This window comes from Mustelus asterias, chromosome 7 (assembly GCF_964213995.1).
Source record: "Mustelus asterias chromosome 7, sMusAst1.hap1.1, whole genome shotgun sequence".
Classification (NCBI taxonomy): Eukaryota; Metazoa; Chordata; class Chondrichthyes; order Carcharhiniformes; family Triakidae; genus Mustelus; species Mustelus asterias.
The window spans coordinates 83,403,405-83,428,341 of NC_135807.1; the positions used below are offsets into that span (position 1 = coordinate 83,403,405).

At 41.0% G+C, this 24,937-nt stretch overlaps 1 protein-coding gene across 1 annotated transcript in view; it reads left to right on the forward strand.

The window, feature by feature from the left end:
• The window catches only part of LOC144496130 (uncharacterized), a 92,727-nt gene that overhangs the window by 13,321 nt on the left and 54,469 nt on the right, over window positions 1–24,937 (forward strand). The window contains exon 2 of the mRNA XM_078217114.1: window positions 13,317–13,484. Coding sequence (XP_078073240.1) covers window positions 13,428–13,484 — 57 coding nt within the window. The 5' untranslated portion in view covers window positions 13,317–13,427. The remainder of the gene's footprint in view (window positions 1–13,316; window positions 13,485–24,937) is intronic.

The window sequence follows — 24,937 nt, forward strand, 5'->3', positions numbered from 1 at the left end:
CCATTCAGCCCATTGAGCCTGCACTGAAAACCATCCTACCCAGGCCTTATCCCCATGTATTTATCCTGCTACTTCCCTTGACATAAAGGGGCAATTTAGCATGGCCAATCCATCTAACCTGCACATCTTTGGACTGTGAGAGGAAACCGGAGCACCCAGAGGAAAGCCACACAAACTCCACACAGTCATCCAAGGCCAGAATTGAACTCGGGTCCCTGGCTCTGTGAGGCAGCAGTGCTAACCATTGTGCCACTGTGCTGCTGTGTGCTTTCAACATTACCCTTCTCCTACTCTTTGATGAAGGCACTAGCCTCTTGGCCGTTAAATGTTTTATCAAAATATGAGATTTTAGTGGAGGAGGTAGGAGCAGGGGTTGTTGCTTCTCAAGAACTATCTGCGAGCAGAATGATTATAATCAGCATATGAGGCAGGTCAAGTCTCACAATAGCTCCTAACCCCGTTCTTGCTGTGAGGAATTTCGAAGCTGTGACCAAGGGGTTAATACAAGGTAATCGATTAGTGCCGCTTATCAATTACCCCTGAGCCATACCTCTGTCTTCCTCCTCCCCACTGCTATTGCCCCCCACAGCAGCCCTGGCGCACCTTCATAAAGCACTGAGAACTCTGAGCAACACTGTGAAAGATAGGCTAAAGAAGCATCTACCCACCTCAAAGTTGCTAATACAGTGAAGGTTGCCAGGTGCACACCATTTTCATACGATAGTGAAACAGACCATTCTAATTATCTGCTGAAGGGGCATTTAAATTTGGAGTGAGAACATCTGTACCGGCACATTGCAATTTTAATGAGCATTCATGAGATGCAAATGCAGTTCCCATCATGGATCAGTGGAAAACTTGACTCACCATGAAAGTTGAGAGAACAAAATTCCAAACTAGTTTCCCATCAGTGGGAAACTGAATTCTGACATCACTCCAAATTGTGTGCCCCGCCCACTATGAGTCGTGCCATTGGCAACAGCGGAAAATTCCACCCTTTATCAACTTTTAGCTATTCAGTGTCTAAATAACCAACTCATTTATTATGACCTGGGCATTGTCTTTTTCCTTGATAAAAATAGATGCAAAGGTTCCATTTAGTACCTCAGCCGCATCTGTTACCTCCATGAATAAATCCTGTTTTGGTCCCTAATTGCTCCTACTCCTCCCTTTAAGTCCTTATACTTTTTTTTGCCTTTAGAAGATTTTTGGATTCCCCTTTATCTTAGTTGCCAGTGTCTCTGGCAATACTCTGTCTTTGTTTCACATTTCTTCTTTCACTTTCCCCCCATATCTTCTGTTGCCAGTCTAGTTCTCAATAGTATTATCAACCTGATATTTGTCATATGCAGCCTTTTTCTGCTCCTATCTTACTCTCTCTTCTATCATCCATGGAACTCTGGCTTTGTTTGTCCTATCTTTCCCCCTCATCCAACCTATCCCTGCCCTTGTATTCTCCCACCTCCCCCCATCCGCCTCTCCAACTATATAATTCACTGCATTGCTACCCATCTTCAGTCTGCACAAGGATCATATGGACTTGAAACATTAGCTCTTTCTCTCTCCACAGATCCTGCCAGACCTGCTGAGTTTATCCAGCATTTTCTGATTTTATTTATGATAAGAACATAAGAAATAGGAGCAGGAGTAGGCCATCTAGCCCCTCGAGCCTGCCCCGCCATTCAATAAGATCATGGCTGATCTGAAGTGGATCAGTTCCACTTACCCGCCTGATCCCTATAACCCCTAATTCCCTTACCGATCAGGAATCCATCTATCCGTGATTTAAACATATTCAATGAGGTAGCTTCCACCACTTCAGTGGGCAGAGAATTCCAGAGATTCACCACCCTCTGAGAGAAGAAGTTCCTCCTCAACTCTGTCCTAAACTGACCCCCCTTTATTTTGAGGCTGTGCCCTCTAGTTCTAGCTTCCTTTCTAAGTGGAAAGAATCTCTCCACCTCTACCCTATCCAGCCCCTTCATTATCTTATAGGTCTCTATAAGATCCCCCCTCAGCCTTCTAAATTCCAACGAGTACAAACCCACCTGCCTGTTTCGGATGCTTTTAATATCTAGGTCCTAGGCAAATCTAAGGCACCACTTTTCACAGTTTCAGGGTGAAGAATGAAGTAGAACAGGGCTGTGTCTTAGTCCTCACATTGTTTGGTACTTTGTTCTCCATAGGCCTGATCATTACTTTTCCTCAAAGGCATGGAAGGAGTTAACCTGTATAAGATGGCAGGCTCTGTACAATTTGAAAGCAAAGACAAAAATACAGCACACTGTAATCAAAGAACTTCTCTATGCTGATGCTGCTACATAGCTCCCAAATGAAACTCAGCTACAAAGACTCATGGACTACCTCTCCCATTCTTGTAAAGTATTCTCCCTGACATCAAGAAAACCATGCTTATGCAACAGAGTGCCACATCTCTGCACATGGTTGCACTCAATAACACCTTGCAGGAAGTAGTTAGCAAATTCTACTACCCTGGGTCCATGGTGACAGACAATCTGTCTCTTGATGCAGAACTCGATACATGCATAGGGAAAGCAGTAACCTTCTTTGGCTGACTCACAAAATGTGCATGGAATAACATCAAGCTGACTCTTCGGAGAAGATACTTGTTAATGCGGCCTGTGTTCTGAACACCGACTGGCTGTGAAACAAGAATGACTTACAACTATCAAGAAACAAGCGCAACAACTTTCATCTTTGCTGTTTCAGCACATTCTGGCATCTCGTGGAAGGACAATATCACAAATGCTTCTGTGTTCTCAAAGTTTCCAAATACGTTGGCATTCATTAAGGAGAGCAGCTTCCCTGTCTTGGAGGGTGGAAGAAAGTAGCATACCTAAAGATTTTCTGTATGGGTAGGTAACGGGAGCCAGACGATCGATAGGATTTCCAAAGCTCCGCTTCAAGAATGCTTAATAGTGTAACATGAAGGCCCTAAACATTGATTCTTGCACTTGGGAGACACTAGCCGGCAACAGAGGAAAATGACAACTTCCCCTCTGGCCAGCATGAGCCGCCATTTTTGTTTTAGCATATCTTCACACCCACAATTCTTTCCTTTTGGAGAATAGTGAAGACATGGTGGAAGGCTGTTTATCAGCCTGTTGAACTATGTTATGAATGCTCCTTCTGTGGCCAGCAAGTGCTGGCATTGGATTTGAACACAGCTTCTTGAACAGAAGTAGGGACTGATCAATGGCTACAACAACTTGACAATAGCAACAACAGCCCACAATAACACCATGAGAACTATTTCATATGAGGAACTTGTGGAAGAACCTCCCTCTCACAGATTAGCCTCTTCAGCCATCAGCAAGATTGTACCATTTGAAGCTACCCCATCCCCAATGAATTTGATTTGCTGCCATATCCATCATCTACATAAATAGAAGGGTGATGATGATGACAATTTGACCTAAGACATGCATAGGACCTCAAGTGCAACTTTAGATCCAACTAAGTCGAGAATTCACATTGCACACTCAGGCCAGTCTTAACGGTGGTACAGCTGAAGAGAAGTTCAGTTTAAAATTATTTTGTGTGATTGGGAGGAAAAGGAATGCTTCTCGCAAACTCTCAAAGATAATGGGCTGCAGGGTTCAAATATATGAGGGCAAATTTTCCACAAGACTATAAGATATAGGAGCAGAATTAGGCCATTTGGCCCATTGAGTCTGCTCCGCCATTCAATCATGGCTGATAACCCCCATTCTCCCCGCTATTGATCAAGAATCTATCTATCTCTGTCTTAAAAACACTCAGTGACCTGGTTTCCACAGCCCTCTGTGGCAATGAGTTCCACAAATTTACTACCCTCTGGCTGAAGAAATTCCCCCTCATCTCTGTTTTAAAGGAGCGTCCCTTCACTCTGAGGTTGTGCCCTCAAGTTCTAGTCTCTAGTGGAAACTAGTGAAAACATCTTCTCCATGTCCATTCTATCTAGACATCTCGGCATTCTGTAAGTTTTAGATCCCCCCTCATCCTTCTAAACTCCATCGAGTATAGGCCCAAACTCCTCAACCGCTCCTTATATGACAAACCCTTCCTTCCTGGGATGATTCTTGTGAACCTCCTCTGGTCCTCAAAAGCCGTAAATTTCAATCATGGGGGTGACCAATGAAAGAAAAGTCAGTATGTAGAAGTGGCAGAATTTGTGAGGAGCTGCTCGTCCAATCGCAAACTGTTTCACTCCTGTGCTTGCTGCTGAAACATGAAAGAGAAACAGCTTGTGATTGGAGGAGCTGTGAGCAGTGGAAATGTGAATAGCGGTGCATCAGCTTGCGCATTGGAGCGGCAGTGGTGGGAGAGGCTACGATAGAGAGGCAGCTGGGAGAAGAGGTTATGGGTGGAAGAGGCCATGGTGGGGGGATAGGAGAGGCTGCAGTGGGGCGGGGAGGGGGGGGAGGAGGAGGCTAGGGAGAGAGGCCATAGAGGAGATTGAATGGCCATAGAGGAGCAAAGGGGCAAATAGTTTTAAAACTATCAACAAAGGAATATACTCAGTTCATTGAGGGTCACTGAGGCCAATGGCTTCCAGGGCTAAACGACCAAACAGCCATGGTCCTGCTGCCATTTTCATTCAGCGTAAGTAGCACCAGTGGGTGTAAAATCAATACATTTGTATTATAGTAAAAAACTAATTATGTAGGTAGATTTGATTTGTTTTAGCAAGATATTAGATTATTCATGATGTTGTTTTCATATAGCAGCTATTCTGGTGGGCATTGTACATTTTGGTTTTAGTTTGTCATAATAGCTTCTCATTTATATTTGGTACAGATAACTGTATTAAAGAATGGGTTATCAAAGTTGATATTTTGAGAGATCAGTTGTGTATCAAATACAAAAAAAGAGTGGCTGGAATGCTGAGTCCTTTTGCCTGAGAATATTGACTGAATTTTCATTCAAGGAAGGGAAACAGGAGTCAGGGACTGATTCTGAGTTCAAAACTCACCCCCCTGGGGGGAGGGTGGGGAGGTTATTCATTGGGATTTCCATGGAGACAGCCGCACTTATTTGCATGAAGACAGATTGTCTTTCCAGTTATGGACATCAGACAGGCTCTTGAAGTTGGAGGGCAGATCAGAGGCCTTAAGAATTCCAACTTGAGAGGATCTGTAGCATGCAAGAATTAACTGTGAGGGTTCTTCAACAGGGCGACACCTGCACAGAGGCAAGCAGGTGGGGCCTCTAAGCCTGCCTGGAGCACTGACCTCCTAACCTGTAGCTGTGTGCCTATCTCCATGCAGTTAAACACTATGAACAGTATCAGCCTCCACTTTCCACCCCACACACACACACACACCCGCCCCCGCCCCGGCACCCTCCAAATCAACTAAGCCATCAAGTTGGGAAACTGGACACGAACTTGAAAATTCTAATTGGTTCCTTCAAGTGGACTTAACAAGGCTCTTAATAATTGGCTGCCCACCTCATGGTAGCTCTGCTGTCCATGCTTCTGCCTCAGCAAAGATGACCGATGCCAGAAACTGGGTCAGGAAACAGGCACAATGTCCAACACTGGTATTTTCGTGCTCTGTCCACCTCCTGACTTCAGCCAAGCCTGTAAGTTCAGCCCTCTATCTAGTGCATGGACACGTGGCTTTTTCTTCAAAGTTTTGCAAGAAGGGATTAATAGAATATGTTGTGCTCTATCCATGACATTCTAGTAGAAACATTATGCTTATCTACAAAATTGTATTTTTAATTATGTGTCCATAATATACCTATGACTGTGTGGCCAAATTCCCCTCCAACTCGGCACGGTAGCACAGTGGTTAGCACTGCTGCTTCACAGCTCCAGGGTCCCGGGTTCGATTCCCGGCTCGGGTCACTGTCTGTGTGGAGTTTGCACATTCTCCTCGTGTCTGTGTGGGTTTCCTCCAGGTGCTCCGGTTTCCTCCCATAGTCCAAAGATGTGCGGGTTAGGATGATTGGCCAGGTTAAAAATTGCCCCTTAGAATCCTAAAATGCGTAGGTTAGAGGGATTAGCGGGTAAATATGTGGGGGTAGGGCCTGGGTGGGATTGTGGTCGGTGCAGACTTGATGGGCCGAATGGCCTCCTTCTGCACTGTAGGGTTTCTATGATTCTTCTATGATTCTATGAACTCGATTTTCAAGTTTGCTGACGACACCACGGTAATGGGTCGGACCTCAAACAATGAGAAGTCAGAGTACAGGACTGAGATAGAGAATCTGGTAAATTAGTGCAGCAACAATAATCTCTCTCTCAATATCAACAAAATGAAGGAGACTGTCATTGACTTCAGGAAACATATTGGAGAACATGCCCCTGTCTACATCAATGGGGACGAAGTGGAAAGGGTCAAGAGCTTCAGGTTTTTAGGTGTCCAGATCACCAACAACCTGTCCTGGTCTCCCCCCATGCCAACACTATAGTTAAGAAAGCCCACCAACGCGTCTACTTTCTCAGAAGACTAAGGAAATTTGGCATGTCAGCTACGACTCTCACCAACTTTTACAGATGCACCATAGAAAGTATTCTTTCTGACTGTATCACAGCTTGGTATGGCTCCTGCTCTGCCCAAGACTGCAAAAAACTACAATAGGCCATGAATGTAGCCCAATCCATCACGCAAACCAGCCTCTCGTCCATTGACTCTGTCTACATTTCCCACTGCCTCAGCAAAGCAGCCAGCATAATTAAGGACCCCACACACCCCAAACTCTTCCATCTTCTTCCTTCAGGAAAAAGATACAAAAGTCTGAGGTCACGAACCAACCAACTCAGTAACAGCCTCTTTCCTGCTGCTGTCAGACTTTTGAATGGACCTACCTTGCATTAAGTTGATCTTTCTCTACGCCCTAGCTATGACTGTAACACTACATTCTGCACTCTCTCGTTTCCTTCTCTATGAACGGTATGCTCTGTCTGTATAGCACGCAAGAAACAATACTTTTCACTGTATGCTAATACGTGTGACAATAATAAATCAAATAATCATTTTTTTAATCTCTTGCTTTATTTTATTCAGTTCCTGTCTTCAGCAAGTTGAATGCCATTATTGCATTTTGTGATTGACTAGAAAGGGGTTTGGAAATAGTTATTTTGTACTGTCTTGATGTAACAGAATAAGTTGTCAAATGTGATGTCCTTCTATGATCTGTCAGCAGCATAATAAACACCATAGCTTGAAGGTTAAAGCAGATCAGTGAGGATTATCAGTAACAGCTTTATTATGTCGAGGTATATTTGCTGTGGATAGGACCAAATAATATCTGTTTTCTATCAGAAAATAGACTGTTCTGAATGTCCTTGACAATGGTGACTTGATTTTCATTGTTGAAGCCAGTTAAATAATATGAGAATGTACCTTCTGAGAGAAGGTCAGAAGGGGACATGACCATGTTAAGATCTGAAAGCCATCACAAAATGTATATCTATTTCAACTTGTTCAGCACTTCAGAACTGGAGGGTACAGCTGAGATTCAAAAGGGTTAAATTCAAAACTAATCTGCAGAAACAATATTTCAGTGAGCAAATGGTTAATCTGTGAAACAAGCTCACTCGGGACATTGTGGAAGAAATTAATATTGACCAATTGAAATGCAAATTAGGTTTACTTCAGATAGTAACATTTTGGGATAAACTGTATCAGTAATTTGAGATATAACCTGTGGTGAATGTAACTTGGGAAGAATAGCTGAATTTGGACCTATGGTTCCCCAAACACACTCTTACAGTGGTTTTCCTCACCTTATGTCTGGGTTTAGAACATAGAAAAAATACAGCACAAACAGGCCCTTCGGCCCACAAGTTGCGCCGGTCATGTCCCTACCTACCTAGGCTTATATATAGGCTTACCTATAACCCTCAATCCTATTAAGTCCCATGTACTCATCCAGAAGTCTCTTAAAAGACCCTATCGAGTTTGCCTCCACCACCACTGACGGCAGCCGATTCCACTCACCCACCACCCTCTGAGTGAAAAACCTACCCCTGACATCTCCTCTGTACCTACTCCCCAGCACCCTAAACCTGTGTCCTCTCGTAGCAGCCATTTCAGCCCTGGGAAAAAGCCTCCGAGAATCCACCCGATCTATACCTCTCAACATCTTGTACACCTCTATCAGGTCACCTCTCATCCTTCGTCTCTCCAAGGAGAAAAGACCGAGCTCCCTCAGCCTATCCTCATAAGGCATGCCAACCAATCCAGGCAACATCCTTGTAAATCTTCTCTGCACCCTTGCAATCATTTCCACATCCCTCCTGTAATGAGGCGACCATCGTTTTAGACTATTTGATAAAGATTGATTGTTAAGACCAATCCAAGAACACAATTTTAATTGTGTCATGCAGCTACCAAATACCCAGAATAATAGGTGAACTAGATGGACTTCGGTCTTTTTATCGTCTAGCAACTCCTATGTTCGTATGAGTGCCCCTTTAAATAGTACTTCCAAATGCCATTTCCAATCAATGCTGTTGGGCAGATCCAATGCTATGGACTATCTCGATGATTTTGATAGAAAATGACATCAAAACATTGTAGAACTCAGATTTGAATACTTCTGTGACATTCCAGCCTACTTTTGGCAGGCACCAAGAGTGCTCGAGTGAAGGCCCAAACAAAATGGCAGCAGGCAGGAACAGGGCAGTTTGTATATCACCATAATATTTGGGCTACTATCACTTCATTACCGCTGGGTGGAGTTTTAGGATTGGGACTGTATATCCATGCGTGCATATGCAGTGTGTTATATTTATTAAGTGTTGCAGTCTCCTCGCAATCTGTGATCAGCATCCTTCAGTATTCACGATATTGTTGTGGAAAAATAGCTTCAGTATCTATTTTACAAATGTTTAAAAGCAAGTTCTGTATTACTGATATTATTCGTACACTGGTATATTTTGGACAACAATGATTTATTTTTGTTTCAAAACTCCCAATATCAATGTATTGTAGTTTAACATTTTTTCTTCGACAAAAGTATGTGCATAATGTAGCACCTTGTTAGTTTTAGACAGTTTATGAAAGTGCTTCACAATTAGATTGGGTTTTATAATATACCCTTTCAGGGATCTACAATGAGGCACCTCTGTCAACCTTTATTCTATTCACAGCTCTGGCAGCTGTTTGAAACAAAAGAAGCTACATTTAAGTAATCAAAATATCAGTATTGCTTGGCCATTTACAGTTCCCTATCAAGACATAGAAAAAAAATGTTAATTTTAGAAGATTTATTTTATGACCTGTAATTACTGTCATTAAGAAAGCTCTGGAGACTAACATGGAGCTTTGACTGAAATTTAGCTTGACACATTCCATAATTAATGCTGAATTAACATGCTACATTATGTGCTAGATAAAATTATTTTCCTTGCAGCTAGAACCGCAATTGAAAGCATGAGCTCTGAATGGTTATGCTGACTAACATACAATGTTTCAAAAACCTGAACCATGTATATATATTCATTTAGAAGCAAAAAAAGTAAAATAAAATCCAGAAATGTCTTTAACAAGAATGGCAAAGGTACACAAAGCTGCAACGTGAGTCTTTAAATGTAACTGCAACAAATAATCTTATTAACTGCATAACTACATTATTTCAAAAGATTTATTTGCAATTACACACTATGTATAAACAACATAATATACAACATAATATTTTTTTTAACACTTAAGAAGATGAATAAAGACAATATTGTGGATTGCAGCATATATATTGAACTTTGAAGTCTCCAAAAACAGAGGTTGACCTGTACACCAAGTATAAAATGTGAACCCCCAGTGTGTGTGGGTGGTTTCCATTTAAAAATATGAAAAGACATATTCATAATTTATGTACGTTATTGAATGAATAAAGCTACTCTTAACCACAATCAAAGCACTTTAAAACATCAAATTTATTGTCTTCGGCACCAACACAAAGAGTTCAGCGAATTGATTCGGACTCATTCTTGTTATGGCATCATCATGACGATCCCACTCTGGATCCAATTAGACACTATTGCTTTCCGAATCATCCCTCCACAACAAATCATCTTCCCCTCAATGCAGTGAATTGAATATTCCACATTTTTCTGAACGATCTGCTGACACTTTGCCAGAAATTGATAATGAAAGACACAAAACACCAAGAGGGGCAGTGCACGTACTTCCAGTCTTTGAGAAAGCATTTTCAGTCAACTGTCTACTGACTCCATTTGACATGAACATGATCCTTCAATGGCTGATAGAGGCATGCATTGAAAGGTTGAACTCCTAATGTGGGTGTTATTTCTTCACTGCCACCTCTTAGTCTCATTATTACATAGCATCTGAACATGTTCCTCATTAATAAGCTACACTCTTTGTGTAGATCACCAGGACATCTATTCCATAAATTATCAAGCCATAACTTCACCCCATCCTCATCCATCCAACTGTTGCCATGGACATGCACAAAAACTCCTGCAGGAAACTTAATGATTGACAAGATTTTACATTTGAAACTCACCATAGACTTTGATTTTGTTCCTTCAATTATGCGGACTAGTACCACTGTGAATCTTGTCTTCTCACATCCTGTGATTTTCACTTAGATATGTTTTCAAACCTTTCCACTTCATTGTTTGGCTGCCGGGCATATCAAAATTCATGGATGTTTCATCCATGTTGTCTATGTGACTTAATGGGTATTCTTGTTTTTTCCATTGTCTGATGATGAACCGCAACTGGTTGTTGGAGCATTGAGGTGTCTTGATAGTTTTGAGAAATCTTGGCCCTTGTTGCATTCCATACACGGCTAGCTTTTGGTCTGAAATCTTTGGTGGACTCAGTGTTTGATTTGGCCCACTTTAATGCATATATATGCATTACATTTCTGGTGACAATGTAACCGTTCCAGAAATTTTCAAGGGTCTATTCCAATACGTGCATCCCAAGATCACAAGCTAATTTTTCTCTACACCCTAGCTATGACTGTAACACAAGATTTTGCATCATCTCCTTTCCTTCTTTATGAATGGTATGCTTTGTCTGTATAGTGCGCAAGAAACAATACCTTTCATTGTATACTAATACATGTGACAATAATAAATCAAATCAAAGATCAGGCAGGTGGCTGATTTCTGTTCTGATGGCAGATTTGGGCTTGTGCATCTTTTTCAGGGCAGATTCCTCTTCCATTCTCACCAGTTTTTTTCATGAATACTGAATTTCCTCACGACAGCACAGTTAATTGACAAGTTAGCAAATGTTATGATTTTTTGCTTGAAAGCAGCTTTGTACTTTATCCCTTTTGGTGGAGAACCCATTTCTGGTCATGACTCATCATGCACAATCTGCTCTGCATGGGTATGTCTTAAACTCCCATGCACCTCCTTTGCAACATAGCCCATTTTCACCTGCTTGATCCTGTGTACCAACTTACAGGGTTTTCACTCCAGAAACATGCATTTCTGGAGTGAAAAATTGTGGCTGACTACTAATGCGAATCTATCATTTTGTAACTGAAAGGGAGGGGTGCGGTTTGACTTGTGTGCTGAATATATGAAAAGGCATGATTTTCGGTGCCCAAAAAATGGGGTTGGCTAACACGCCGAGTCAACCACATTCTGCAATCTATGATAATTTATCCAAGCTAAAATAACAATTGGCAATAACAATCATGTTTGTTCATGCAAAGATTTCCGAATGCAATAGAACATAGAACATTACAGCGCAGTACAGGCCCTTCGGCCCTCGATGTTGCGCCGACCTGTGAAACCAATCTAAAGCCCATCTAACCTACACTATTTCAATATCATCCATATGTTTATCCAATGGCCATTTAAATGCCCTTAATGTTGGTGAGTCCACTACTGTTGCAGGCAGGGCATTCCATGCCCTTACTACTCTCTGAGTAAAGAACCTACCTCTGACATCTGTCCTATATCTATCACCCTTTCAATTTAAAGCCATGTCCCCTCATGCTAGCCATCACCATCCGAGGAAAAAGGCTCTCACTGTCCACCCTATCTGATCCTCTGATTATCTTGTATGCCTCTATTATGTCACCTTAATTGGTAGTATTAGCCCCATGCATTACAAATAATAGGGAAGTTTCATCTCTGCACATTTTGATATTAATTGGATTATCTTCTTTTAAATTTGCATGAGTTTCAAATGTGAGGTCAAATAAAACAATCTTGTGCAAAATTCACTTTTTATTCTTAACGTTGCAAAGTTCTTATGTTCCCAAATGATCTTATGCTGTATATGTACGTATTCATTCTCAAGTCTGCCTAGAAGTAGGTATTAATGTCAGTTTTGTATTAGTTACATGAGCATGATTTGCAATTCTTTAAGAATATGGCAAGTGAAACTTTTTGCCTTATAATGATTCTTTGGCTAGAATGCCAAAGAAAAAATAACAATGGAGCCAAAACTCCAGCAGGCCCAGACCATAGCATGTGAGGCAGCGCAAATCTCATTACCTTCCAACTGAACGACGCTCATCCCATTGCAAATTGTGTGAAGAAGAACATTCATTTCATCAAATGCCTACAGTGCAGAAGAGGCTGTTCGGCCCATGGAGTCTGCACCGACTCTTTGACAGAATATCTTGCATAGGCCCATCACCACCCTATCCCCGTAACCCCACACATTTACCATGCCTAATCCCCCCCTAACCCACACATCTTTGGACTGTGGGAGGAAACAAGGGAATTAGGGGTTATAGGGATCAGGCGGGTGGAACTGATCCACTTCAGATCAGCCATGATCTTATTGAATGGCGGGGCAGGCTCGAGGGGCTAGATGGCCTACTCCTGCTCCTATTTCTTATGTTCTAAACCGGAACACCTGGAGGAAGCCCACGCAAACACGGGGAGAACGTGCAAACTCCACACAGTCACCCGAAGCTGGAATTGAACCTGGGTCCCTGGAGCTGTGAGGCAGCAGTGCTAACCACTGTGCCACCATGCAGCCCCTTTGGGAAAGGCCCCTCTAATTTGCCCTAAAAAGCTTTTGCCTTCCTGGAAAGACCTAAGTGAAAGATCTTTAGCACCAATAGGAACCACAATGCTGGCAGCTTGTTAAGTCCCTTCAAAAGTAGTTGCATGTAGGTGTCAGACCTGACAGGTTCCCTTCCCGCAGGACATCAGTGAACCAGTTTTTTTTAGCACAAGAATGCAGCAGGTTTCAGGTGCCAAATTACAAATGACTCTATTTATTGAATTCAATTTGACAGCTTACTATTTGAACTCATAGTGGCTGAATTGCTAATCCATTACCATATTATACTGCCATAACAATAGTATTCAATCAGAAAGAGAACTTTGATTAGTCTGTTAATTATTCGCTCTTCAGGTACAAGAATATGAAGAGAGACTAACAGAACTCGGTGCTCAATTGAATCAAGCATTGAAAAAGAACAAGGAAAATGTCAAAGATTTGGCTGCTAAAGATGAGCAATTGATTATGCGTGAAAGGGAGCTGGCTGTCCTAAACGAGAAGCTCCAAGACAACATGAGGGAGGTATAGTTGTGATAACACTATTTACCAATGTAACAGTATATTATAGTGTTTGTAATTCAGTGAATAATGCTATGTATCCTTTGAAGCTGACAAATCAATATTATTCCTCTGAGTAACTCGATAGTCTTCATGCTCTTACTATACCCTAATAATTACAATGGATTGCACAGAGAATCACTTGTTAAAGCGGCGTAGCATCGTTATTTATTTCCGTGTAAGTGTAGGGGATAATTCTGTACTCTCAAGGGAAGCATAGGTTAGAGCTAAATGTAGATGCAATTCATGATCGTCACTCTCTGCTGGAATACCCCCCTACTGTGAGCCAAGGCTTGCGGAATTATTCTTTTAACTGTTGCCTGCAGTTAATGACTCCTATATCGTTTACTTTTTTTCCTCATCTGTATGCTGTCTCTGGGTAACATCACCAATAAACACAGGGTCAACTTTCATAGTTATGCTGCCAGCGCTATCTCTCATCATTTACTACTTTTCAATCCTCTGTGCTGTCAGGCAGCCTATCTAATATGAAGCAATGGATGAGCTGATATTCCTCAGGAAAACTAAAGTCAGCTTATTCAGCTACTTCCAAAAGCTCCACCTACTTACCACTGACTCCCTCCCTATTCTGTATTGCTCGCTCAAGCTGAATTAGAATATGTGAAACCTCAGTGTTCTGTTTGATCCAGAGCTTAATTTCAAACTTCCAATTCTATCCAGTACCAAAACTGCTTACTCATGTTAAGAATATGTATTTTGTGATGTCACAGGCAAAGACTGCAGAGCTGCATCTCTGCTAATCACAAGGTCAACATCAATCAAACATCTGAAGCTTTGTTAAGGGTTAGATGAACATGTATTACATTTTCAACTGATCTGAGTCAGCATGGAATCATAAAGGGTAGGTCATGCCTGATGAATTTGATTTAATTTTTTGAAGAGGTGACTGAAATATTGGGACAGGGAATGGAATGAAAAGGCTAATGGAATGCTGGCCTTTACACCGAGAAGACCAGAATACAAGATGGTAAAAGTGAGATCAGGGTTAAATTACGAAGAGAGATTATAAGGGTTATAATCCCTGAAATTTTGAATGTTGAGTGTGGCATGGTGGCACAGTAGTTACTACTTCTGCCTCAAAGCGCCAGGGCCTTGGTGACTCTGTGTGGAGTTTGCACATCCTCCCGTGTCTATGTTGGTTTCCTCCGGGCGCTCTGGTTTCCTCCCACAGCCCAAAAGTGTGTACGTTAGGTGGATTAGCCATGCTGGAACGAGTGCCCAGTGTGCCTGCATGGGAAAAAACAGCACAGAAATCCAATCATGGGATGCTGAAGGGTGGGGCGTGTGGTACAAGAGAGGAGTCCCTCTTTTGATAAGTTATTCCACTTATAATAAATATTTTGTAAAGTTAAAGTATGGCAAGGCAACTTGGCCGAGTGAGATATGCATCCTGTGGCATGTGGGAAATCATGGAGGCACCTTGTATCTTAGACAAACACATCTGCAAGAAGTTACACCGGCTGTAGAAGCTTGTATTCGAGCAGTAACTGGAATCACTATAGTGCGTCCACGTGGCAGAGAACTAAAAGGGAAAATGCTGGAAAATCTCAGCAGGTCTGGCAGCATCTATAAGGAGAGAAAAGAGCTGACGTTTCGAGCCAGATGACCCTTTGCCAAAGCTCACGGCTTTAACAAAGGGTCAGCTGAACTCGAAACGTAAGCTCTTTTCTCTCCTTGCAGATGCTGCCAGACCTGCTGAGATTTTCCAGCATTTTCTCTTTTGGGTTCAGATTCCAGCATCTGCAGTAATTGCTTTTATGGCAGAGAACTACGTGGATAGCACATTTAGGGAGGTGGTCACACTGCAGGTTAGGAGCGTGCAGGCAGATAATGAATGGGTGACCGCCAGGCAGTATAAGAGAACCAGGCAGGTAGTGCAAGTGGTGATCTGATCTTTGCGCCCCTCGGGGGATCCCCACGACAGGTTCACATCTGGATTGACCTATTGTAAATCCCGCCAACGTGACGTCAAGTTGGCGAGGTATGAAAATCTAATGAGGGGAGAAGTTCTGGCGAGGGGGGTGGTTAATTATATTTAAATTCATTAAATTTAATGTAAATCAGGTTCTCAGCCATTTTGGGAATGAACCTTATGTCACCGGCAAGGGCAGTGAAAATCAGAAATCACAATCTCGATGGCAGGATTTGTGATTCCCAGGTTTTGCTGAATCTTGAGCCCCCGCCACCATTCCTGCGCATGGAGAGTGCGGGCTCAAGATTTCACCCATAGATTGGGTAAGCCTAATTAGCACTAATACTGTGGAGATTGAATTCCTGGAGTGTGTACAAGATGGATTTCTGGAGCAGTATGTTGAAAAACCAACTAGTGATCGGGCTATTTTAGATATAATATTTATGCAATTTGAATGGACTAATTAGTAACCTTGCTGTAAAGGAGCCTTTAAGAAATAGTGATCATAATATGATAGAATTTTACATTAAGTTGAAAAGTGATCAAATTCATTCTGAATCTAGGGTCTTAAATCTGAACAAGCAAACTATGAAACTATGAGGGGCAAGTTTGCTATGCTGGATTAGGAAAATACAACTAAACGCAATTGATGGTTGACAGGCAATGGCTAGTATTTAAAGAAATATTACATGGGCTCCAACAAATATACGTTCCTCTAAAACACAAAAGCCCAACAGGAAACGTGAATTAACCATAGCTATCAAGAGAAATTAAAGATTGCATTAGATCAAAGACATGGAGGGGTGATTCTCCCATCCCGCTGCGCTGTTCTTTTAGTGCAATGGACTGGGAGACTCTAGCGGTGGCCGATTCGCGCTGAGCATCCTGGTCTTTGCGCATCTCCCAGCACCAGATTTCTGGCGCCATCAGTTCCACACCAGAAATTGGCATGATGCTGCCTAATATATGCAGCAGGTAATTTTAATATAATTTAAATCCAATTAGCAGGCCCGGGACTGAAATCTCCTAAATTCTGGAAAGGTTCCTGCAAACTGGAAACTAGCAAATGTAACCCCACTATTTAAGAAGGGAGGGAGTGAGAAAACCGAGAACTACAGACATGTTAATTTGCTGTCAGTATGAAGCAAAATATTGGAATCTATTATAAAGGATGTGATAACTAGACACTTGAAAAATAATATGATTGGGCAGACTCATCATGGATTTATGAAAGGGAAATTATGTTTGACAAACCTGTTGAAATTTTTTGAGGATGTTACTTGTAGCATAGATAAAGGAGAGTCAGTAGATGTGGTGTATTGGGATTTTCAGAAGGCTTTTGATAAGGTTCCAGACAGTTTAGTAATCAAGATTAGAGCATACAAGTTTGGAATAATATACTGGCATGGATTGAGACCTGGTTAATCCTCAGGATTACAGGCTATGACTAGTGGGGTAAGGATCAGTGCTGGGGCCAAAGCTATTCACAATCTATATTTTGATGTGGGGACCAAATGTAATATTTCCAAATTTGCTGAAGACATAAAAGCAAGGTGAGAATGTAAGCTGTGAGGAGATTGCAAGGAAGCTTGAAGGAGACTTGGACGGGCTAAGTGAATGGGCAAGAACATGGCAGATAGAATGTAATGTGAACAAGTATGAAGTTATCCATTTCGGTAGTAAAAACAGAAAGGTAGAATTTAAAATGTTGAGAGGTTAGGAAGTGTTGATGTCCAATGGGACCTGGCTGTCCTTGTTTGTGAGTCACTAAAAAATAGGATGCATGTGCAGCAAGCAATTAGGAAAGCAAATGGTACTATGGCCTTTATCACAAAGGGTGTAAGTGCAGGATGGTCTTGCTGCAATCGTATAGAGGTTTGGTGAGACTGCATCTGGTGTATTATTTATAGATTTGATTTCCTTATCTCAGGAAGAATATATTTACTATGGAAAAAGTGCAATGGATGTTCACCAGACTAATTCCTGGGATGGTAAGATTATTTTATAAACTGAGATTGAGGAAACTAGGCCTGCATTCTCTAGAGTTTCAAGAATGAAACTCATTGAAATTTACAACATTCTTACAGGGCATGATAGGGTTGATATAGATAGTATGCTTTTCCTGTCTGGTGAGTCTATAACCAGGAAACACTGTCTCAGAATAAAGGATAGGCCATTTAAGGTTGAGATGAGGATGAATTTCTTCACTCAGAGGGTGGTGAATTTTTGGAATTCTCTACCCAGAGGGCTGTGGAAGCTCAATCATTAGGCATGATCAAGACAGAAATCAACAGATTTCTGGATATTAATGACATCAAGGGATGTAGGGGTACTGCAGGAAAGTGATGTTGAGTTAGATGATCATCCAATTGAATGGCAGAGCAGGCTCAATGGGCCAAATGGCCTATTCCTGTTCCTGTGGTCCCACCAATATGCTGGTCAAATAATAAAACTTGTTGGAGATTGTATGCAGGGGGACAATTGCAATCAATCTTTTATCTTAAATAATGTTTTGGTGCGTGGCATGTGTCTTTGATTGATGGCTTCAATCTCAGTTTCTCTGGTTGTTAGTTGTGCTTGAACACTCTGTGCTAATTTTCAATGTATTGCACCCCCATTACCTTCACAAAAGTGCCTAAAGGTCATCCAAATTACACAGTTCTTTGTTTAGTTACCTGCCCAAATTCAGACCCAAAGATACATTCACATCGCATCCATATCATCAGAACAGCAGTCTGTGTCTGCTGAAATCATAGGTTTGATGTGTACCAATCTCTGGAAATGATCTTGGATAAGAAAACCATTGGAAAACTTGTGGAGAAACCTTTGTTTAGTTGATTCGTACAATCTTTAAAAAAAATCAGTGGAAATTGACAAAAATCAAATTTTATAATCCTATGCCTTATTATCAATATATTTAAGAATTATAATTAATCTAAAGGTGTGGATGATGGATAAAAATTGACCAACATTTGCATAGGCAATTAACCACATAATCTGAACCCTTTAATCACTCCTGTGTCCAGGCAATCAATCCCTATTATCTTTTACATATACAACTGAAGCTAGTCCTATATAGTTCAAATTAATAATGCAGGATATGTCGGCAGGTTAAATGCATAACAATTGGACAAAAGTTTCCACTTGGGGAATGTTCACTGCAATTAGGAAATTTTAGAATGGATGTCCAACACTGGGGTTGAAATTAATCTCTCCTTAAAAATCCTAAAGCAAACAACAACTTGACTAAATTAGCAGAATGGCAATTTTATTATTCCATTACTCCATGAGCACTCGAGTACAAAGTCTGCTCTGTTTAAAAGTTAAAGTTTATTTATTATTCACAAGTAAGGCTTACATTAACATTGCAATGGAATTACTGTGAAATTCGCCACAGTCCAGTGCCTGTTCGGGTCAATGTACCTAACCAGCATGTCTTTCAGATTGTGGGAGGAAACCAGAGCACCCAGAGGAAACCCACGCAGACACAGGGAGAGCGTGCAAACCCCACACAGACAGTGACCCAAGCCAGGAATCGAACCCAGGTCCCTAGCGCTGTGAAGAAGCAGTGCTAACCACTGTGCTACCATGCCACCCCATGACATGGAATGTTTGACATGGAATGTTGTTTTAATTTTGCTCTCACAGCTATGTATGTTTAACAGTAACTCTAATATATTGGTCTTTTCTTGTGATATCAATAATCATGCACTGACTTGATAACAAAGAGTAACTTACCTTTGTTTCTATATTATTGCCACATTGTGCGTGTCTGCCACTTAAATCCAGGTGAAGAAGGTTTTCACCAAAGTCAAGCAGAACCAAAAAGCCAGGTTTCTCATCCATTTATTTTACTATTTGCACATGCAAGCATGAGCCACCTTATCTTGATTTTCAACTGTAATTTCTTAAAACAACTAATCTGTAAAAATTAAATCCAATTTCTTGGTCCATGTTTCCAAATTGCTAACTCCACTACTATTTACTGGAACATGTCACAGCGATGCTGGCCATTAACTTTATCAAACCTAGAGATAACCAAACCTAGTAATGCAATTTTGAATCTCTATGAATCTCCTAAGACACGTGAGAGATGATTTTACCAACTTGCATTAGCAAAAAATAGCATTATTAAATCTGATGCCTGTTACACACCTATTTAATTTTCTTTTCTATTTGAAGTTAATTTTTACTGACTATTTAAAATGGGTGGTAGTAGATGTTATATCCAAAAGAAAATGATGGAGTGGAAAATTGAGTAGGATGCAAATTACAATCTTTTTTTATCATCGCTGAAATTTTGAATCAAATCTCAGGTGTCTATGTGTGGAAAACTATTGGAAATGGTAGTTAACTGCATGCTAATATTACTTAATGTTCAGGGAGTATTGCACGAACATTTTCATGTCATCTGTGAGATGATATGAGGTCAAACTATTGTACACCTATGTCACTGAGGCCTGGTGTTAGGGGAAGCAATTTATACTATGCCTATTGTTTTGCAGCTTTGTAAGAGCTTTTAATTTGAGGAAATTGAGGACAAAGGTTTATGTGGGAGCTTTATCAGGCAGCGTACTTGTGAACTGTTTTGACACCAATGGATTCATAAAATGCCCATTTTCACATAAGCATAAAGGAGTGCTGTGAGAATTTCTACCTTCCCAAACACTTGTCCGAATAATAGCTACAAACTACACCCTAAGCAATAACATAATTATTGGAACTGACTTTTGCCAAGTGTCTTATGAAATTGGTGCTTCAAATGATGCAAGTTGTTCCTCAGACTCAATCTGCATAAGGAATTCAACATTTACCTGGATATCAGTTCTCAGGATTCTAGTTATATAGAAACATAAGAAATAGGAACAGAAGTAGTGTACTCAGCCCTTGATAGGAACAAATTGCTTCCAATATGGGAGGCTTCACATGAGGAACACAGGTTTGTAAATTACACTTGTTCTGAATTGGAATTAAAAAGAATTTAGCTAGCAATAAGGAAACATCATTTCCCGATATATAATTAATGAATCATGAAAGCAAGTGGGGAAGAATCAGTGCATGTCCCTAAGGTATGCCCTCAAAATACAGCACAATTGAAGGAGGAGCCAAGTAACTTTTGTGAATTTTATATGGAGAACAAACCTTGGTGAAAGGACTTCCCTGTTAGGATAATGATTTGCCCTCTAGATTCGGAACTCTCTTGAGCCTTCCAGAAATGAAATATTCTCAAATTACTCTCGGCCCTAAGTAAGATGAGACAATTGAAGATGCTCCATAGTGAAACAAAGATTCAGATTGAAAAGTCTTTGGAGAATGACAGTCTACTATATTTAGGAGTTTTTTTTGCTGTTCTGTCTAAAATATAACTGCTTGTGGAAGAGTGATAGTTTAACCTCCCTACCCACAGAAAGAGTTCCTCAGGATAGATATGGAGAAGGTTAAAGCAACATTTATTGAGGATACTTCCCACTAGATACTACTGTCCCCATACAGACAACACTGACCCTGTAAGGACCTTCGTGAGGAGATGTGGTCCTGTAGCCACTGATACAGCTCTGTCTGTGACTATGAAAGGAACAACCTTACTCAACTTTTCTGTCACCAGATAATTTCAGGCATCCACAGGAGATTTCTATAATATAAGCGAGGATGCATCACTAGCATGCATGTAGCTAATGCACTTTACAGGAGACCTGGTGACGTTGTTGATTTGTATCACAGCAAGGCAGCAATGAGAAGGGATCTGACTTTCTTAAAGTCAAGGGTGCAATCTTCAGTTTCTCTTGTTGTTAGTTGTGCTTGAACACTCTGTGCTAATTTTCAATGAATTGCACCCCCATTATCTTCACAAAAGTGCCTAAAGGTCACCCAAATTGCACAGTTCTTTGTTTAGTTACCTGCCCAAATTCAGATCCAAAGATACATTCACATCGCATCCATATCATCAGAACAGCAGTCTGTGTGTGCTGAAATCATAGGTTTGATGTGTACTAATCTCTGGAAATGATCTTTGATAAGAAAACATTGGAAAATTGCCAATTTTTTTCTCAAACTTGTGGCAAAATCTTTGTTTAATTGATTCGTACAATCTTTAAAAAAACTCAGTGGAAATTGACAAAAATCAAATTTTATAATCCTATGCATTATTACATATATGTTGTTTTGTGAGCTCCTACTCAAAATTCCCCAACAGTGAGGGCTTATAGTCCTCAATGTACAAATGGAACAATATGTAATGTATTCGGTAGAATTTGCTGAAAATAGCCATGATGCATTAGTTCTTAAAATTCAGCGCTCTTTGACCTCTTCTAGGGAAATAATCACACCAACAACAAGCCTACACCCTGCTGCACAGATAATGACCCCACAAAGAATTACCTGCACAGCAGGAGAGGACTGCTGCAGCAATACGTATAGTGCTACCAGTGCAGTCATCAAGAAAACCATTGGGATCTTAAATGACTGCTTTTTCTCCCATGACAAGTCAGAGGAGGTTCTGTAATATGTTCCGGCTTATGCATCTCGCATGGCTGCAAAACCTCACTGCACTGAAAGACCTGAGTTTGTATATAAATGGTGAAGTAGCCCGAGTGGCTTTAAAAACTGCATTTACTGAGATAACCCTTCAATGACTGCTCCAAGGGGCAACAGAGCACAACTGATCGTTAAAGCCTGTCCTGTAAAACATTAGTTTCAAACATGCTGATTCCAACCATTGCCATTCCATCAAAACATAAACCTATACCCCCACTGTTCTGCAACCTAGTTTGGTTAATGGCAGCTAATGTATGCTTTAAAGCCTTGAAAGATGGTCACTTGCATTCCTAGAAGGTAGTACATGGGTTGCTGTGTCCATTGTTGTCTGCAAAAAAGATATCGCTTTCTTGATGTTTGCTGCAAATGAAAGCCCCATACTCAACAACCAATTGCTACTTATCTTCAGAGACTGATCTCACAGCCTTCCCTGAACATCCTTCTCTTGAGGAAATCACACGTGGTTTCTAGCATCCACAATTCCAAAGTCACAGGCAATCTTCTTACCTACTGCTGGTAAGATGATCCATTCTCCCCCCACTCTCCATTCCTCCTGCCACCAAGCTCTGTGTATTATCTAGGGTCTTGCCCTCACTCGACTATCATGTCCCCCAAGAGGAAAGTATTTGAGCTGACATGTGGGAATGAAAAAGCAAGTGATGCAGTGCCAGTAGAATACACGGCAGGATGCAGGAATCCATGGGGACATTTCACCACAACTTCTGTCCTTTGTCATCAACATTTTTGCCTTCGTTAACCTTATAATCGATCAGGAAGAGCTGTATCTCCCCACCTCCCCATCCTAGATTTAGAAGACTCCCTGCATCTAGAGGCACCTGAGGCAGACAAAGCACGTGCTTGTGTCTTTTCTGTAGTTCGTTTCTCCTGGAACAGGTTACTCGCCTGAAGCAAATAAAACAAAGTGCTGGAAAAATGCAGCAAATCTGGCAGCATCTCTAGAAAGAGAAACAAAATTAAATTTCAAATCCAATATGACTCTTCTTCAGAACATTGAAGCAAAGTCATATTGGAATATAGAATAGAGTTAACCACTCATACCAGCTGTCTGATGCTGCCCAGAATATTATTAGAACTTCATGCCACAGGTGACGTACATTTGGCATATTGAGCCCATTTACAAAATAGATAGAGGAAAAACTAAAACTGAAACTGATGTGTAATCAGAACACGTTGAATTATTTCTCCCTCATACACACAAACACCCAAAGCTGTTTTATTTTTATTTAAAAACGCACTAATACCTCAGTTAAGCTTTTGCATTTGTTCATATTATTTTGAAAAGCTTTTAGTGAAACACCATCTAAAAGCTAATGAAAAAATACTCTGCAATATAAATAACTGAACAGAATTCATATATCCCGAGAAATACGGACACTATATTCGGACTGCTCAATCCAAATTTAGTAAACTTTAGCAAAGGTATCAAAATGATTTAATAGATAAACTTAATCATTTTGTAAAATAATTATTTCTATTTTATTTCCATCCTTTTTTGAACTTTGATATTTCAGCTAACTGTTGGAAACATCTGGTAGATGTGAAGAAATTCAGAAAGCATTTTGAGGAAATAATGGAAGCCTAGTGGCCAGCTTGCACAGTTCATAGATCATAGAACCCTACAGTGCAGAAAGAGGCCATTTGGCCCATCGAGTCTGCACCGACCACAATCCCACCCAGGCCCTACCCCCATATCCCTACATATTTTACCCACTAATCCCTCTAACCTACTCATCTCAGGACACTAAGGGGCAATTTTAGCACAGCCAATCAACCTAACCCGCACATCTTTGGACTGTGGGAGGAAACCGGAGCACCCGGAGGAAACCCACGCAGACATGAGGAGAATGTGCAAACTCCACACAGTGACCCGAGTGGGAATCGAACCCAGGTCCCTGGAGCTGTGAAGCCGCAGTGCTAACCACTGTGCTACCGTGCCGCCCGTTAGAGGGATATATCTTTATAAATGATAAATGTGGGCATAAGACTTTAAAATTGGCAAGCATTAACAGAGTAAGCTTGACAGTAATAAAACAGTGGAAAGTTGGATGGCAAAGATGTGAATTGAACACAGATAGGGGAGAAATTAAACCCTGTATCACTTGTTTTAAGGTGTGATGCAACCTCCTAATGCTTGGAAATGGTGTCTAAGATGCCAGCATAGATTTCCAATCATTAGGAAGTGCACCAGATACCATCTGACTGACATACAAAACAGGAGCAAAAGTAGGCTACTCGTCCCCTTGAGCCTGCTCTGCCATTCGTAAGGTCATAGCTGATCTGTTTGAGTTTCAAATTCCACATTCCCATCTCCCCCCTATAACCTTTGATTCCTTTGCCTAAAAAGAATCCATCTATCTCTACCTCTGCCTTAAAAATATACAATGACTTCACCTCCACTGCCTTTTGAGCAAAGTCGCACAACCCTCTGAGAGAAAAGTTTTCTCCTCATCTCTATCCTAAAAGGACGACGCAGAATTTGAATACAGTACCCTCTAGTTCTGAACTCACCCACAAGAGGAAACATCCTTTCCACGTCCACCTTGTCAAGACCATTTGGGATCATACGTACTTCAATTAATTCAGTCCTCACTCTTGGAACTCCAGTGGAAACAAGCTCAGTCCTCGTAAGACAACCCGTTCATTCCAGGTATCAATCTAGTAAAAAGGTAATCCTGGTAAAAGCGTGCACCCTGTGATTGCCAGCTGCATGCAGAGTACTGACATCAATTCATTTGGAAAATGATTTGTGTCAGTGCTGCCATTTTTAAGCAGCAGGCTCAAAGCTATACTCTTGTAACCTTGCATAGCAGAAATAGCATGAAGGACCCTCTAACCTGAATGGACCAGGAACTACTTACAAGTTTGTTGCTGGGCTATTTCTTCTGGTTGCTGGTGCAATTTTATGTGTTTTGATGTTTTCTTAGACTTG